This window comes from Daphnia pulex, chromosome 1 (genome assembly GCF_021134715.1).
Source record: "Daphnia pulex isolate KAP4 chromosome 1, ASM2113471v1".
NCBI lineage: Eukaryota > Metazoa > Arthropoda > Branchiopoda > Diplostraca > Daphniidae > Daphnia > Daphnia pulex.
Window position 1 is genome coordinate 7,542,801 of NC_060017.1, and position 15,353 is coordinate 7,558,153.

The 15,353-nt window shown below is 39.7% G+C and overlaps 5 protein-coding genes across 6 annotated transcripts; 4 read left to right on the forward strand and 1 right to left on the reverse strand.

Moving 5' to 3' along the window:
• The first annotated feature begins 617 nt into the window (after positions 1-617).
• LOC124208846 lies at positions 618-2,503 on the forward strand. Its single transcript, XM_046606741.1, has 2 exons — positions 618-1,428; positions 1,505-2,503. Exons 1-2 carry the CDS (start codon positions 1,377-1,379, stop codon positions 2,167-2,169), a joined length of 717 nt encoding a protein of 238 aa, XP_046462697.1. The 5' UTR covers positions 618-1,376; the 3' UTR covers positions 2,170-2,503.
• A 1,184-nt stretch (positions 2,504-3,687) lies between these two features.
• Positions 3,688-6,108, forward strand: LOC124188795. Of its 2 annotated transcripts, none has more exons than XM_046581659.1 (3): positions 3,688-3,838; positions 3,921-5,096; positions 5,169-6,108. In XM_046581659.1, exons 2-3 carry the CDS (start codon positions 5,048-5,050, stop codon positions 5,930-5,932), a joined length of 813 nt encoding a protein of 270 aa, XP_046437615.1. In that variant the 5' UTR covers positions 3,688-3,838; positions 3,921-5,047; the 3' UTR covers positions 5,933-6,108. The 2 variants fall into 2 exon arrangements, with proteins under 2 accessions (XP_046437615.1, XP_046437621.1); XM_046581665.1 differs by having other exon boundaries at positions 5,172-6,108.
• Positions 6,109-7,392: 1,284 nt separating this feature from the next.
• On the forward strand, positions 7,393-8,671 carry LOC124206600. The gene is made up of 2 exons (XM_046604169.1): positions 7,393-7,573; positions 7,639-8,671. The coding sequence occupies exons 1-2, from the start codon at positions 7,531-7,533 to the stop codon at positions 8,250-8,252; spliced, it is 657 nt and encodes a 218-aa protein (XP_046460125.1). The 5' UTR covers positions 7,393-7,530; the 3' UTR covers positions 8,253-8,671.
• Positions 8,672-10,001: 1,330 nt separating this feature from the next.
• Positions 10,002-11,426, forward strand: LOC124202720. Its single transcript, XM_046599144.1, has 2 exons — positions 10,002-10,120; positions 10,183-11,426. The coding sequence occupies exons 1-2, from the start codon at positions 10,072-10,074 to the stop codon at positions 11,184-11,186; spliced, it is 1,053 nt and encodes a 350-aa protein (XP_046455100.1). The 5' UTR covers positions 10,002-10,071; the 3' UTR covers positions 11,187-11,426.
• On the reverse strand, positions 11,315-15,224 carry LOC124202645 (solute carrier family 2, facilitated glucose transporter member 3-like). The gene is made up of 13 exons (XM_046599028.1): positions 14,861-15,224; positions 13,779-13,883; positions 13,356-13,516; positions 13,147-13,271; positions 13,014-13,082; positions 12,875-12,946; positions 12,647-12,784; positions 12,356-12,576; positions 12,231-12,289; positions 12,006-12,159; positions 11,836-11,938; positions 11,718-11,767; positions 11,315-11,645 (listed from the first exon to the last, which is right to left on the reverse strand). Exons 1-13 carry the CDS (start codon positions 15,008-15,010, stop codon positions 11,460-11,462), a joined length of 1,593 nt encoding a protein of 530 aa, XP_046454984.1. The 5' UTR covers positions 15,011-15,224; the 3' UTR covers positions 11,315-11,459.
• Positions 15,225-15,353: the final 129 nt, after the last annotated feature.

Below are 15,353 nucleotides of genomic sequence, written 5' to 3' on the forward strand. Positions count from 1 at the left end.
ATCATAACGCTCGTTGACACAGCCATGTGAAAGATATAGCTTTCACTTCGCTTTCGATCTCTTTATTTATATGCCACTTTCTGGACGCGCGTGAACTAAACGGCAACTAGTCATCCACTTGAGATTTTTTTTTCCTTTATGCATTGTAAAAATAAGCTCAGTTTATCCATATCAACGAAACCACGTGTGTATTTCTCTTAATATTTACGGTGACAGGCCTTTTTGTTGTTGGTACACCCACGACGGGCCAACTTTCTCCAGTCGATCAAAACGGTATATTTTCCTTTTTTGCCAACTCGCTTGAGACAGACAACAACTAATGTTGTTTTCTCAATTTATATATTATTATTTAAAAAGTCTTCTATTTTCATCAGGAACCACAAAATAGCGATTCGATTCGCCCATATTCACCTCAGTGGATATTGCGCATTTATTCTGGTTCGTTTCGTTCCTCTTAATCAATAAAGTTGCGTGTTAATGACCTGACTTCTAAAACAGCAGAGAAATAAAAAGATGAAGACATGAAAATTCCAGCGTTTTCTCCAAAACGCTGGCGGGGCCATATGAAGCAGTTCAGTGCAAGAGTCACGGTTTCAAGTTTCGTTTCATGCTGGAGTCGTGTGAAATCTTCATTTTCATTCGTCACGACGCTCGTCGACGATAAGTAAAAAAGATCAAAGAAGAAAATCGTAACGTAGGCAAAGACCCGATAGATATCCGAAACAAGTTGAGAATCAAATTTTCGACGATGATTGTCGTGTCTGACCTCAATTGGCAATTGTCATCATGAGGAAGGCGATTTATTTATATTGAAGTCGACAAGGATGTCGCATCACAAAAGGAGAATTCCTTGCTTGGCATGAGTATATCTATCCTTTTGTCTTCTTTCTATTCTACTTTTACTTCCAGAGGCGTGTGATGCAGGTTCTTATAGATTGGCGAGTTTCATTTTCTCCTGCTATAAGCTTCACAAACACAAAAAGAAGTTTCCTATCGCACAGGTTGCCCCGGGGGACTTTTGCTGCACGTATACTACACGGGAAAAAGCTGACAGAAGAAAACAAGGCAGTGAGAGTCTCTCCCACGAATCGCGTTAAAGGTGCGCTCCTAAAAGTAACAAGTTTTTGCTTTCTCGGCACTTGTGTGTAACACACACACAGAGTTAGCCGACACGGGCTGCCACGACGCCATGATGAGAGGGAGAAAAATTGTTAAAATGCTTTCTCCAACCGGGTCGGTGGTGGTAGTTATTCGACTGAAGGCGAACGAGCAACATCATCAGCTCTCTCTCTCTCTCTGACTAAAGCTATAAAAGTGCGTTATTCTCTCTCCCAACCGATCAAACAACCCGAGGGCGCTGAATAACCAGGAACAAGATGGAACGTATTGCCTTTCGCTTCTCTATTCTTTTCCTGCTGATGGCCACTGGTAAGATGGATTGAAACTAATTTAAAACTAAGTGGGTTTTATTTATTCTAATTGGAATTTTGGCTTCCTGACGCAGTTTCTCACGGAGCACAGTATCCGTGGTCAGGATCTAGTATGCCATATCAGCAGACACCTTACAGGAGAACGTCCACTTCACCTGCTGTCGGTGATATAACCCCTTACAATGAACGGTTGGATGCCAAAGAATGGCTGGACAAATTGCTGGACAGTTTGACTTCCGCCGAACCCATTTTGAACGGCGTGAACGAGCAACGTTCGCCATCTCAGAATAGTCCGCAGCGAATTTTTCAAAGAGAAGCTCGACCGAGTCTGACGTTTGTCCAAAATCATCCGACTGGAAAAAGGAGGTTTTCATTGGCCAGCGTCAGAGTCAACCCCGCCAGTTTGAAGAGACAGCACATCTTTGCTGCTCCCAACATGGCTTTGCTGGAACTGGAGAATCCAGCGCGAATTCCCAACCGTTTAAATTCGCCAAATATTCGACCGACAAATATTCCAAGACTCGTCCACCAGCAGCAGCGTCCTAGGGACACCGTCCAATGGCAACCAGTTCCAACTTTCAGGCAACAGCAACCTTACGTGCAAACATACCAGCAGCAAGGAGCGGAGGACGACTATCTCGGGCATTCCCAACTCACATTTGAAAATCCCGCCACTTCAGGTTCGACAACATCAGAGCGCCACCTTGACGTGGATGTTTATGTAAATCACCACCCTTGAAATGTTGGCGCCCTTTTTTGAATTGGCAGCCGATTATTGGATGTAGAAAAAAATAGTATCAAAATGATCTGTGATTGTAGCAAAAACAAAAAAAACATTCCCCAACATTCTGTTGTGTCAGAGGTCTTTACGAATGACGCTGGAAGTCAATCCCGGAAGACGTTGTTTGTACTGTAACTCTTATAATTGATTGTTTAAATTGAGTTGGTGTCGCCCTCCTTTTGCTGTGCAATGTTTGAGCTGGAAATCAATTTTGCCACACACCAGCATATCCCATACCACCTTTTTATACTTGTTATGCATAATATAGAATATAATAAACGTCTAAACAGTTGGTTTTTCTTTATCGACTTTCAATTTTTGATGGTATTTATTTATTACTCGTCAATCTGTCCATCAGCATACGCAGTTGCTAGAGGCTATTGCACGTCCGAATTTCTCGGAAATTCCCCTCTCTAGTGTAAAAATAGAAGGCTCCAGTAAAACATAAAACTGGCAAACATTCAATAAAATCCTAGCATCAGATTCCACATCTCGAGTGTATATATTGATATAATTCTTGTTCTTGTTGCTGGTTATTTCTTTGGCATCAAGCGCGAAATGGGGTTTGGAACAATTGGAATTCGAAAAAAAGCAAATAAGGAAAGCCACACACTTGGCTGAACATATTGTGTGTGTATATTTATATACATAACAATGGTGCTCTGGACAACTATAGATATGAAATGTTGCAGGAATATTTACTTAATGCGCATTCAGTTTTCTCTACGACATTCATTTCTTTTTGTGAGCGTGTCGCTTCTCATTGACCGAGTTTCGTATTTCCACTGACTGAGCAATGGGCATCATGCTGTTGGCTGGTTAGCTAGCTTCCGGCTAGGTGATGCATAGACACACGTAAGTAAGTCTCAGTTCATTGCATAGCTGAGCAGCAGCAGAGAAGAAAAACAAAACCACGCGCTACTGCTATTTCTCCGTTCTGAAAAAAAGGGTGAACCAGTTATATAGGTTAGAGCGCTTATAAAGGGAGTATTTCCTGAACCTCAAGGAAAAGAAGCGCTTTCTTTAGTATACTTTTGTGGCACTACAATAGACTCCGAGTTAACTATAATGCGTATTATTATACAGTATCTTATTAAAAGGATAGAGTTTCTAATGGTCATTTGATGGTTGACAAATAACAGGATAAAAGTCTTGCTGCTGGTAACCGGCCCAATTCGTGTTGCCGGAAATCCCCCAATGTCCAGCTTTTTTTAATAATTATATTAATTGATTTTTAGCTACATACTTTTCAAATGAGCAGAGCATTCCCACCAATGAAACGCTTTCAACTGTATCGACTCAAAATTATTTAGCGACAAGATCTGAATTCTGAAATGCCTTGGGGACCTGGGGCGCGTGATTCAGTTCTTCTTCCTCGACAACGTCGCGTGTTTTTTGATGGACCGATGGCCCAAGGATAAAGTTTTATTTGATTGCCTGTATAAATGCAAAAAGCTGTCTTACTTCTACGTGTTTTTTTCTCTACGCTTGATCAGTAACCAGCAAGCAGGAAGAGAGAAGAGATCTTCACGTTTAAATCCCTCCGTTGCTTCACTTTGTGCTAAAAGCGAGGCGATGAAATTTCACAGCCTTAAGTTTTTATACTTTTTACTTGTGACCGGTGAAGGTATGTAACAAAAAATATACTTAAATCGTAATTAAAGAGAGAGTTGAATTTCTAAAATTTTTTGTTTTCATCTGTGCATCAGCTCTTTGCCAAGTTGCAGGTCATCAAAGTGACCGATGGAGCTTTAAACGACCCTTTGTAACTCTCGCCAAAATGGTCAGTCGTCCTTTCTCTTCGAGAATTCCGTCGAATCGCAAAAATTTCGTGAATTTGAGTGAACACCGGCGTCCGTCTCAATTGAATTGGGTTTCGGGATCGTTTCATTCCTCCTCGACTTCTGCACCTCTTCACAGTTTTGAAAACGATAAATCTCACCGATTGAATTACCCAGCAATAAAACAACCAGTCCAAGACGACTCCCAGCTGGATGAATGGGAGCCAAGAGTCAACCTACCAGAACAAGAGTTTCACTCATCAGTGCTGTCCAATTCCGCCGGTAACGAAAAATACATCCATCTTCCGAAAATGTACTACCTAGGAAAAGTGAGACCGACGAAGAAACCCGTGTCTTATTTTGAGAACCAATCAAAGGAGTACACTAAGATAACTGAAACCAACTCGTACCTGATGGCACTAGAACACTTTAAACTGCGCTGTGAAATGCTGATGGACCCTGCCGATTGCATGTACTCTAGCCTGTTGAATCGAATCAAATACAACTATAAATAATAAAATGACGCGACAGATTTGGGTGAGAGTGTGGCACACATGTGCGTGTACTGGAGCATCGCCGACGGGTTTTAATCTACTAAAAAGAAATCCAAGAGATCAAATATTTTCTGCATACAGACTAACGCTATATGTAATAATCAACGCCGCTTAACTTAAAGAGGGCACTGGGGCAATGCGCAAAAAAAAAGGTTATTCCTCCTGATTGCATAACGGTTCATTCAATAGCTTACGGAAATTAATGAGCGATAATAAGGAAAAAATCTGCTGGACACAAAAGTAAAATTGCGAATTCAAAGCAGAGCAAACAAGCGCAAGGTGTTAATTCTTAATTGTCCTTGTCGTTTAAATACTTCTCCAAGATTTGATTACAGTTATTGCGTCATCGGCTGCTGATGGCTAACTATATAAGAATCGCTACCTTGTAGCGACCGAGGCTGTGTCTTAAAGGAATCTCTCAGTAGTGAACAAGTCGGAAGAGAAGGAAGATAATCGAAAAACCTTGCAACAAACATCTTATCGATTTCTTTCAAACGGACTATGAAATTTCCCAGAATTTTCCAAGTTTTTTCCCTCTTGGCTATTGGAGGTATGTTTGACTTTTTAGTGGGTCTGCAGTATCTCTATTCAAAAATTCTAATGTACCATATAATTTCCAAAGTAGGATACAGTTCGTCGTCCTCTAGTAAACTGAGAGATCGATGGCATACTGTAAGTTCTTTTCCAGCCTTGGCTACAAATTTAATTCGTCGGATCGTTTTCTCGAAACAAACACAGGGAATCAACTTAAGCGAGCGAGACAGTCCAACGGGATCGAGGTATGTCATATCCGACGAATCGCCCACTTACATCACGCCCAGTTTAAGCCCCAGCACTGCTGATGGTGGCAGAGGCACTTACAAAGTGCGTGACATGTCAACTGACTGGCTCGCTCAGCACGGATCACAAGTCCCAGATGTGACTGGTTTATTCAACGATCCTTACGACGCCGGTGAAGACGGAACTACCGCTCTTCTTGCGGATGTTCATAGACATTCTTCTCTGATAAATACAATCGTGCCGGCACCTCCTTCGTTGTATCTACCAGCAGTGATGCGTGAAATGAGTGACTCGTATCTGCGAGAGTTAGAATTCTCAAGAGTTCCATGCCAAATGTTATTGGAAGATCCTTCTGATTGTGACGGCTATAGTCTACTGTTCAAACAATCCATCGCCGGCAGCAGCTTTCTTCGAGAGTGTGAGATAGATAAGAGCCATAATGCAGCACAAAAGACTCGCTGCGATCCGCTATTATTTCCGGCCGATTTTTCCGAGTACCGTTTGCTCCGGCTGATAGAAAACTTTCTTTTGCAAAAACCCATTGTGTTGCTTTCACCTAATAACATCGAATTTACTTTGCGAAATATCAAATATCCGTTGAATTGATTTTTTATTATTGTAAGTAATTTATTAGCTTTTGAGTGATTTAAAAAAATAATAAAAATATAGGTCACAGACAACTCGTTGTTGTCGGTTCTTTTGTTCTAATAAAAATACTGTAGAAATATTAGAAAATAATTGCTTGAAGTTACATATGCACAAATATACGTTACTGGTCAATATTCAACTGGAGCTCTGTTTTGAGTATGAATAAGTGCACCATAAAATTGTGTCGGTAGTAAATAATGTGCTTTTGTTTGGTTAAAATGTGTGTCTAAAAAAACTTGCGTAACAGGAACTTTCATGCGTGGCCGTATAGCTGTATATGGCAACTAAAAATATTTTGCACCAGTGATGTGGAATAGATCATTAGGGCAGACATGCAAGCTGTTGTTACCGTAAGGCATGACGAGTTCTAGACGTTAAGAAAATTTCAGTCCAGTCTGTACAACAACAACAAAAAGAAAACAATGCCATGCCATTTTTCGGTTTGCGCCCACATATGAACCACTAACATTTGCAGGTATAACGGGATTTTTGTCGGATCGAGTGACAGAAAATAAATTATTTTATGCCTGACGATGTTCAACGTACCGCGTCGACTATACTATGTTGAAACCGACGTTGAAACAAAAATTCAGGAACCGATTTTAATTTCAACATGGTTATTTAGCCTCCAGTAATATAATGAAGGGTGATCATCAGCCCAACAATATAACACATCCTAAGACAAAACTATTGATGTCACCCATAAAAATGTCTTTAATATAATTTTTTTTTTAAGTTAGGCCATCAATCGGAAAAATATTACAGACTGAGCTTTAATTGTGTGAACAGCGACTAACAATCGAATGTCAGCAGCCCAATGGTTAAATCGTCTTAATAACGACATGCACGGTAAGCATTTTTATGTAGCCAAAATTCTCAACATAAATAGTTACAACGAGCACCAGCATTATCGCTTGTTTTGGCAACTTGGTATAGAGTAAGTAGTAACGCACGATCATTAGGGTCAACTTCAGCACAAGCCAATAATTCTCAATTAGTCTGTTGATTGCAAACAGCGTGGGACCCCGGGACTAAATCCATCCCGTTCCTTAATACTGTATAGATTTATTAACCTTTGCGAAGCGCAATTGATTCTTATGTACTACTACGTCATAACGAAGTCTCCAAAATTGATTTCTTCGCCGTCGTTAAGGTAGCTGTAGCAAAATAAAAAAAAGTTTGCGGTTTAGTAATAAAATTCATCGTCGAACTATACTATACTACCCGACTGCGGTGAAACTCGGTTCCCCAACAATACAAAAAAATCCGAAACTATTCTCAGGATCGTAACTGTACCGCTGGGAAATCGAACGAGGAAAAACATTAAACGGACAAATAAGCGGGGTTAACTGTGTCTGTAGTCTAATACACTGTATGGGGAGAGACTTCCGAAATACCCTTTGGCCAGTCTACCATTTGACTTGCCTTAAAAGAACTTGGAAAGGGTGCATGCATGAATTTTTGATCAGTAGCGAATTAATCGGAATAGAAGAAAGTCTGGCACATATTTATCACGGCGTATTCACCGTGCATTACAATTACAGCCGCATTTCAAAATGAAAATTCACAGCCTCATTATTTTATTGATCGTGATTAAAGGTGATTTTTACAGCTGTTTTTTAAGTCATGCATATTTCTGTTAAAAATTTAAATTTTTGTTTTAGAAATTGCGTCAAATTCACATGGGAAACGGAAAATTGGATTAGAAATTGGGATGGGTGGAAAATTGTTTTTTCCATTCATCTTTGCAAAGTTATCTCGACGATCCTCGAAGACGACGCCAGTAAAACACGCCAATGTCGTCTTGCTAAGCGAAACAGCCAATCGCAGTCCGTCAAATTGGTTATCTGGAACAAAAACTTCTAAAGTTTCTCTCCTCAACAATTTCTACGTAGATCCTTACGAACCCGTTCGCGCTGAAAAGCCAGCACGACTATCAAGTCTCATTGATTCACTAGACGTCAGTGAAAACGCGTACGCCAATAAATGGGAACAGGGAACTGATTTGTTTATGGTCGAGAACTCACACCCATCGCGGCCGAGTTCCGTCAAGGCGAAAAGAAGAAGACCACAAGTCAATAAATCAAATAAATTCCGTAGAGTGGCGAGTGTAGCGTATGTCCCAAACGACCCCTATCTAATTGCGCTGGAATTATCAAAACTCATTTCGCATGCAACATTAAAATATCATAACGATTGTTACACTGACTCTAGACGACAATACCAAGCAGAGTGTGTTGGCTACCAATATGATGTACCAGCAACAGTACATTGGTGAATCCAGAGTCGACTGAATATCAAAGTGAAGAACAATTATCCTAGGACGAGAAAATCCAGAATTTCAAAATCTTCCTCAGTTTGGGGAAAGTCGATCAGATACCTGGATATTCTCAACTTGTGTAAACATCTTCTGTTTCATGTGTCCGTATGTGTTACGACTATAGCGGCGAATAAGTTGTAAAAGAGAAAAGTAACCTCACCGCACAAAATCCAGTTTATCTTGTTTGTTTATCCCTTTTTATTTTGTATCGCAATGCACGGGGCAGTGAAATTTCTCGTATAAAGTGAAACATTCGGTCGATTTTGGTGGATCAAGGATAAAATTCCCAACCACAAATTTTTATTGCGAAAATTAATTTACGAGGAGCAACATAATTGTTACGTGTATTTGTGTCACGCTGTTTCCAATTACAAAATTAGCGCCGAATAATTATTAAAAGAAATTATTTTGAATAAAAAAAATAACTTTAAACATTTATTTGTTGAAGCGCTTTAAAAGCAGGCGCTAAATGACCTGGATCAATTGTCAGCAGTGCAAGTGACCGATGAGAACGTTTACTTTTGCGCACTCATGTTTTGTCAGGTAACGGCTAATTGATGGATCACAACTTCGCATGACCTATTTATAAGACAGCGTTCAGGATCAAGAATCAATCTGCTTGAAAAGAAAGCTCATACATCTAGACACTATTTCTGAGGGGCGAAAAATCACCTCATTGTTAAGCCAATTCTTCTTGTCATATTAGCATATTATTTCTGTATGCAACTAAAGTTCCGCAATGCCCTATTCAAGATGGTCCGTTGGATTTTAAAAGATTTAAGATTATTAGCGATAATCAACACTCAATTGAACCCTCCAATTCAACTTATACACTGTTTAATTAACATTTGTAATGGTAAAAATTTTAATGTAGGACAATAATAATATGGTTATTGACCAACATCGCTGCGGTCTGATCCGTATGGCGTCATGGTAATTAACGCGATAGCTTCGGTTTGAATCAAACTCAAATAAACTGTAACGGTTCGCTAAATCGGAACGCCAATGCAGTGGTTGGTACGAGGAAGAAAATGATCACAGCATTAGAAAGAGGGAAACAATAGTTTTAGGACATTTTTTTTTGCAACTTCTTCGTGTATTAGATTCACAATTTATTTTTTGTCCTGAAAATTACTTTGCAAAGGCCATGGAGGATGCGAGAGCTGGCCAAGAGTCAACGAGTTAAAAAGAAATGAAATTTCTATAAAAAGCTGCATTGTTCTTGATGAATCAAGAGTAAAGAGAGAGCAGGAAATAGGTTTATATATACATACGGCTACAATGGTACACATATTTACCAGGGATTCCCGCATTTTTGTTTGGGAAAGACAGAGAAGCGGTAAGGCAAATGTGGTTTTCGAGTTCATTAGTGATAGAAAAAGCATTGGCCGGATAAGATTTTCTGGCACTGCTGGTGTAATGGAAACTAGAAAAACATACGTAAACTCTTTAAGAGGAACGTTAGTAAAATACAGGTAAGTAGACGATGGGGAAAATGTATGGGTGAGTTGTTTTTCTTGTATTGTTGCATACGTTGGAGATCCCATGCTTTTGAAAGTTGTAAAATAATTTCTGAATGGGCTTGATAAGGCATACATGAATGGGAAAATAGCATTCCTTTGCATATGGTAGATTATGGCCATTAACTTTTTGAAAATGCCGCCCTATAGCTCGACATAGATAATATAAAGAATCCGTGTTCACAGTGCAATCAGTAGCGACCGAGTTGGAAGAGAAGAAAGGTCTTCCAGCTAAGCGTCTTCTTTAATTTTGTGCAATGAAACTTTCCAGCATCATCGTCGTTTCGTTATTCCTGGCCGCTACAGGTAAAAGTCACAGTGTTAATTCTTTTCAAACTAATGAACTAATAATAAGATTTCTCTCAAAGTTTCACAACTGGAAGGCAGTCCATTGGCTAGAGGCTTTCCAAAAGGTCAGTGGATATTAAAGCAACCTTTACAAGCCATCGCCAAGAAAGTGGTCCGCAAAACGGTTAGCCCGGCCCAGACGTCAAAAGTTAACGTGAAATTCATCAACCTAAGTGAAGAGTTAAGAGCCAAAGAAAAACAAAAGACCTATCCATCAGCACTGACTTCGACGCCGCATTCTGCTGTTAAAGAAAACCAGCAAAAGCATGACAAGAAAAAGAAAAATTCAAATGCAATTACTCGGAATATTGTCGGAGTATGGGGACCTGGAGTCAATCTGGAAAAAGAAAAGGACCCCAAATTTTCTCTCATGAAGTTCGTCCTAAATAGTTTGAAAAGTTCACGGAGCGAACCTTTAAAGAGGACTAAAGTCCCGATGTCTTCCCCACAGCCCCCACCGCCACCGCCACCACCTCCAGCTGTTCCAGTGGAACCCGAAATGGATTCATACCTGAAAGCGCTGGAAGAATCGAGAATTCCATGCCAAAATTTGGAAGATCCTACCGACTGTGACGACTTTACTCATCTGTTTAAACCCTATTGGAGCTACAATTACGACACTAGTACTCTTTTACCGCATCAAGGGCTTTTATCGTCATCAACATTATACAACGAGTATTCGTCGTCTGTGAAGGATATTATTGCCAATTCGCAATACCAGTTGGCCAGTCAACCCTCGACCGATTCCAACGACTTCCTTTTACAAAAGCCCATTTTGTTCCTGTCGCCTAACATTAAATTTACCATTTATCATCATTCATCGCCCACTTTTGAAAAGATACATGACGAAACCGCTTTGCCTTCCTTTGAAACCATCATCGAAACTGAACCATCAGCATCTTCCGCTGATGATCCATCAAACGAGTCTGAAACGTCTTCTCTTGATGACTCGTTAGTTGAGAGCTCGGGACTCAGTGTTGTGGGTCCCATGACCAAGCTGAAGGTTGTTCCTATTTCAACGTGAGTCTTTTGGCAGAGGAACAAGTGCTGTGTGACGTTTCGAATTGTTTGTATAATATAAATTATTATTTGAATTTTTGTCGATCCAATCCGACAGTTGCGAAATGGGACCTTGTAAAGAGATGGACATAATTATTTTATTTTGGCTTGTATTTTTAAAAGTAATATATACATACTAGGAAAGTACGCATTAAAAATTAAAATACCGCGCAATCAATAATAAACAATAAGTCAATCATGCTAACATTTTGCAAGTCCCCATGAAATGGAATGGAATTCAATGTAGGATGGTTGCTGCGGAAGAAAACGATCGTGGAGGTCTAAAGGTTTCAGGAAGTTTGAAAAATAGGAATACGGCTTGAGCGAATGTGCCCACTGCGAAAATGGCAAAAACGTAGACGCCCATCAGGCTTTGCAAGGAGGGGAATGTCATGCCGATCACAAAGTTGGTGGCAAAATTCACCTGTAACCAAAATGAGGATACAAAGTTATAGCGCAGTTCAAAATTGCAAATGTAACAACAAAATAATTTTACCAGACAACCCAACGACATGACAAGGGGTCTCGGTCCGGCCGGAATGAGCTCTTAAAAAAGTCGATAAATTGTATTTTTAATTCAACTAATAATGAAAGAATCGTGAGATGATTTAAACCTGTTGGGAGAAAGAATGGTAAGGGACCGACACCCAAGTCGAAGAAAACAACGAAGAGCAACAAAGCAGCGATGCAGCAATAAGGAATCCACGTAGCCTTACTCTATGTACAATAACAAGTATTTTGGTTAGATTTAAAAAAAAATCAGAACTTTGGTGAATATATTTACGATGAAATAGATGCAAATGGCGAGGATAGTGAGAAAAATGCTGATCCCTGATGTACTGATCATCATTAAAGGGCGTCGACAAAACCTTGCCGTGAGGAAGACGACCGAAGCTGTCATAACAACATTGATGAAACCCGCACCCAGAATAGCCAGCCTGCGGACGGAATACAAAATCGTTAATGTGCACGTAATATAAAACGCAAAGAAAAAATGAAAACGGTATACTCTGCTTGCTGCCTATCCAGTCCTGCAGACAAGAAAATGTCTGTCGAGTAATAAAGAACCTGTAATAATAATCACGACGTTTAACCAACATTTTTAAAGTTGTTATTTTTCGAATAGCTACTTACCGCATTAATGCCGCTAATTTGGTTGCCGAAATGCATGACCATTACGCAAATGACTGGCCAACGGAGATTTTTGTTGGCCCAAATAGTTTTCCATGTCCAGTTTGATTGCGAGTTCATTCCATCACTTGGAATTTCGGCGGTTACCCGTGTGGCCTCTCGACGCAATTCCTCAATTTCCGGTCCAAGTTTATCAATAGGAAGTCCTCTTAGACGAGAAAGCTCTACAATGGAATTTATGGTGATTACAAAATGCTGGTACGTGGAATAATTACAAGTGTTGGCACTATTAACCTTTAAAGGCCGTGTCAGTTTTCTGCTGAATAACAAAGAGATACCGAGGAGTTTCCGGAAGGTAGTACCAGACGGCTAGACACAATAAAGCCGGAATGCATGTCAAGGCAAGTAACCAATTCCAATCTTCTTCATTTCCTATCAATTGGAATAAATTGGAAAACGTTAAATTCCTTTAGTTTCAAACGTCGTCATCACTTGCGATCAATTTGATAGGGCAAAAATTACCTAGTAGCTTTTCAAGGCTGAGAACCTGGCCAATAAAGAGACCTACGTTGATGCCGACGGGGCACAAGAGACCTTAAAAACAGGATGAAAATGTCTCATGAGATTATTAGACTAGAAAAAAAAAACCAATTCAAGTTACCAAGGACGTTTTGTGTGGCTGGTGTAGATAATTCGGAAAAATAAAGAGGCACGAAAGTAGTTGATAGGCCTAAATTAAAAAGAATAATCAGAAAATCATTTTTGATAGTTATAATAGTAGTAAAAATTATCACCTGCACCGATCCCCACGATAAGTCGTGCTATCAGTAACATTTCAACCGATTTGGCTAGGCCACACGTGCCATAAAAGATAGCTGCTATCACATTTAGCGAGATAATCACTAGTAAAGTGTTTTTCCTGTATTTTTGTTTGGATATGATCACTCAGCCTGATAACGCTTTCATAAAAATTAAATGTACTCCGCAGTAAATTTAATCTCACCTTCCAATTCGATTGGCTATGGAGCCGGCGATAAAGGCTCCCAGACCACCACCAATCAAGAAAATACTGACGACAAAAGCCCAAAGTAATTCCAATGGAGTCTCTTCAATAACTGTGCCATAATTGTGCAATATACTGGCATTGCAGAAATCCACAATTATCTAAGTAAATAGCAATGATAGTCGTGTTTAGTGTCAACGCCCGCGGCTCTTTATTTACACCGAACAATAATGACACAGCACATTTATATCTACGCTGTAAGCGTCTTATTATAGTTAACAAACCATACATAATAGCAACGTGCTTAAGCGGTTTAGAAAAGACAGATTGCGACACATAAATTCCTTATCCAATAACACAACGATAAATAAATGATATCCGTGTCATCGAGTAAGTAATTGGACACGTGAAAGAATGGCCTACTTGTTGTGGACTATTCAAGATTCCAATGTTGTAACCGGCGGGAATTACAGTGCCAACTGTGGTAGCCGCTGCCGTCACGATCAATAGGCTGCTCCAGGACTCGTTCTACATACGAACGATACAAACGGGAAAAAAAAAGAAACTGTATAGATAACCGAATACAGTAAAAAAAAAGGATAAAGACTGCTGCTGGTGCGCTACCACGAGCCAAAGAAGACAAAATGCTCAAAGGGTTAACGAAAAACACTTGGCTCTGTTGACCGTATAGCTATCAGATATCAAGAAACGCTATAGCCTTACAAATGAATTAGTTTCCTTTAAACTTTTTGGAATGACGTAATAAGTTTATTTTAGCCTAATAACGATTGATAATATGCTAAATGAAAAAAACATGTCCTCAAATTAAAATTTGTCTCAACGCTTCATAGAAAACTAAGAAAAGCCGGTAAACTTAAAGACTCTTTTTTCATTGGCTGTAAGTTACCAGATCACAGATCCAGTGCCATAGAATTGATGAAACAATTATCACTAAGATGAAAGGAGTAAAAAAAGCAACTGGATGTTAGTGATGTGCTCGTTTAAATAACGACAACGAAAATAACGTATTAACGAGCCTCGTTATCGACTTTTTTGAAAAATGCTCGTTTTTTTCGTTAACGATAACGAAATGGCTGTTTTTTTCGTTGTTTTCGTTATTTTCTTGCTAAATTTTTCGTATCAAAACCGTAGAGATTTCAAATTTTTTGACCATCAGGGGGAACTTTTTTTCCCCTCAAAATTTGGAATTTTCAATTTTGGGATGACCACCTACTAGCGACTTAGCGATCCCCTAGCGAGGAATTAGGTAATTATTTTCGCTATATCATTTGGCCTAACAGGCCTACTCATTACTTCATTAGAAAAAAAAAATTGTAAGGTAAACGAAAACGGGTCGCAAAAAAAGAAAAATGCGACACGTTTAAATTAACGAAACGAAGAACGAAACGAATGAAAAATTGAAAAAATAACGATTAACGATAACGATAACGAATTCAAAAAAGCACAACGGAACAACACTACTGGATGTGAAAATTAGCGCTTACTTGATCGATTGAAGTCGGCCTCTTTCCATCGGAATCTGTCAAAAAAGGTTCCTGAACTCCGTCAGAATCCAAGTGAGAACGAACGACTCCGTTTATTGCCCTGTCCACCGATCCCCAGACTCTATCCCGCCTGCTGTCGCTCACGCTCATGGCACTGCGCGCGTAAATATCGACGCACAGTTGAGTCACGTTAGAGAACGGCCAGCTCGGGCGACCTACTGCTCATTCTGTGCACTGGCCAGATGGGTTGACGGCAAAACTAGTTTGAACCACACGCTCCACTGTCTTATAGATCGAGCCATAGCATTCGTCTGATTGTTCGCACACGCGCACTCGCAGTATCAACTATCAAGTCGTGCCAGAGTTTCTTTTCAAAAACAATAAAAAGGGATAAAAAGCTCCATTCGCCACCTCGCGATAAATGAACGAAAAATTTGTTTAAAAAGAGTATTGCATTATTTTTCTTGATCACAATTTAACTTAAATATTTGGT

What these genes read in the sequence shown, in the direction of transcription:
- LOC124208846 (XM_046606741.1), top strand. Translation starts at nt 1,377, where the DNA reads ATGGAACGTATTGCCTTTCGCTTCTCTATTCTTTTCCTGCTGATGGCC. An exon ending in TTTCCTGCTGATGGCCACTG is followed by an intron (nt 1,429 to 1,504) that starts GTAAGATGGATT and finishes TTCCTGACGCAG; the next exon opens with TTTCTCACGGAGCACAGTAT.
- LOC124188795 (XM_046581659.1), top strand. Translation starts at nt 5,048, where the DNA reads ATGAAATTTCCCAGAATTTTCCAAGTTTTTTCCCTCTTGGCTATTGGA. An exon ending in TTCCCTCTTGGCTATTGGAG is followed by an intron (nt 5,097 to 5,168) that starts GTATGTTTGACT and finishes TAATTTCCAAAG; the next exon opens with TAGGATACAGTTCGTCGTCC.
- LOC124206600 (XM_046604169.1), top strand. Translation starts at nt 7,531, where the DNA reads ATGAAAATTCACAGCCTCATTATTTTATTGATCGTGATTAAAG. An exon ending in TTTATTGATCGTGATTAAAG is followed by an intron (nt 7,574 to 7,638) that starts GTGATTTTTACA and finishes TTTTTGTTTTAG; the next exon opens with AAATTGCGTCAAATTCACAT.
- LOC124202720 (XM_046599144.1), top strand. Translation starts at nt 10,072, where the DNA reads ATGAAACTTTCCAGCATCATCGTCGTTTCGTTATTCCTGGCCGCTACA. An exon ending in GTTATTCCTGGCCGCTACAG is followed by an intron (nt 10,121 to 10,182) that starts GTAAAAGTCACA and finishes TTTCTCTCAAAG; the next exon opens with TTTCACAACTGGAAGGCAGT.
- LOC124202645 (XM_046599028.1), bottom strand. Translation starts at nt 15,010, where the DNA reads ATGAGCGTGAGCGACAGCAGGCGGGATAGAGTCTGGGGATCGGTGGAC. An exon ending in TCTTGAATAGTCCACAACAA is followed by an intron (nt 13,517 to 13,778) that starts GTAGGCCATTCT and finishes CTATTTACTTAG; the next exon opens with ATAATTGTGGATTTCTGCAA. An exon ending in AAATTAGCGGCATTAATGCG is followed by an intron (nt 12,290 to 12,355) that starts GTAAGTAGCTAT and finishes TTATTATTACAG; the next exon opens with GTTCTTTATTACTCGACAGA.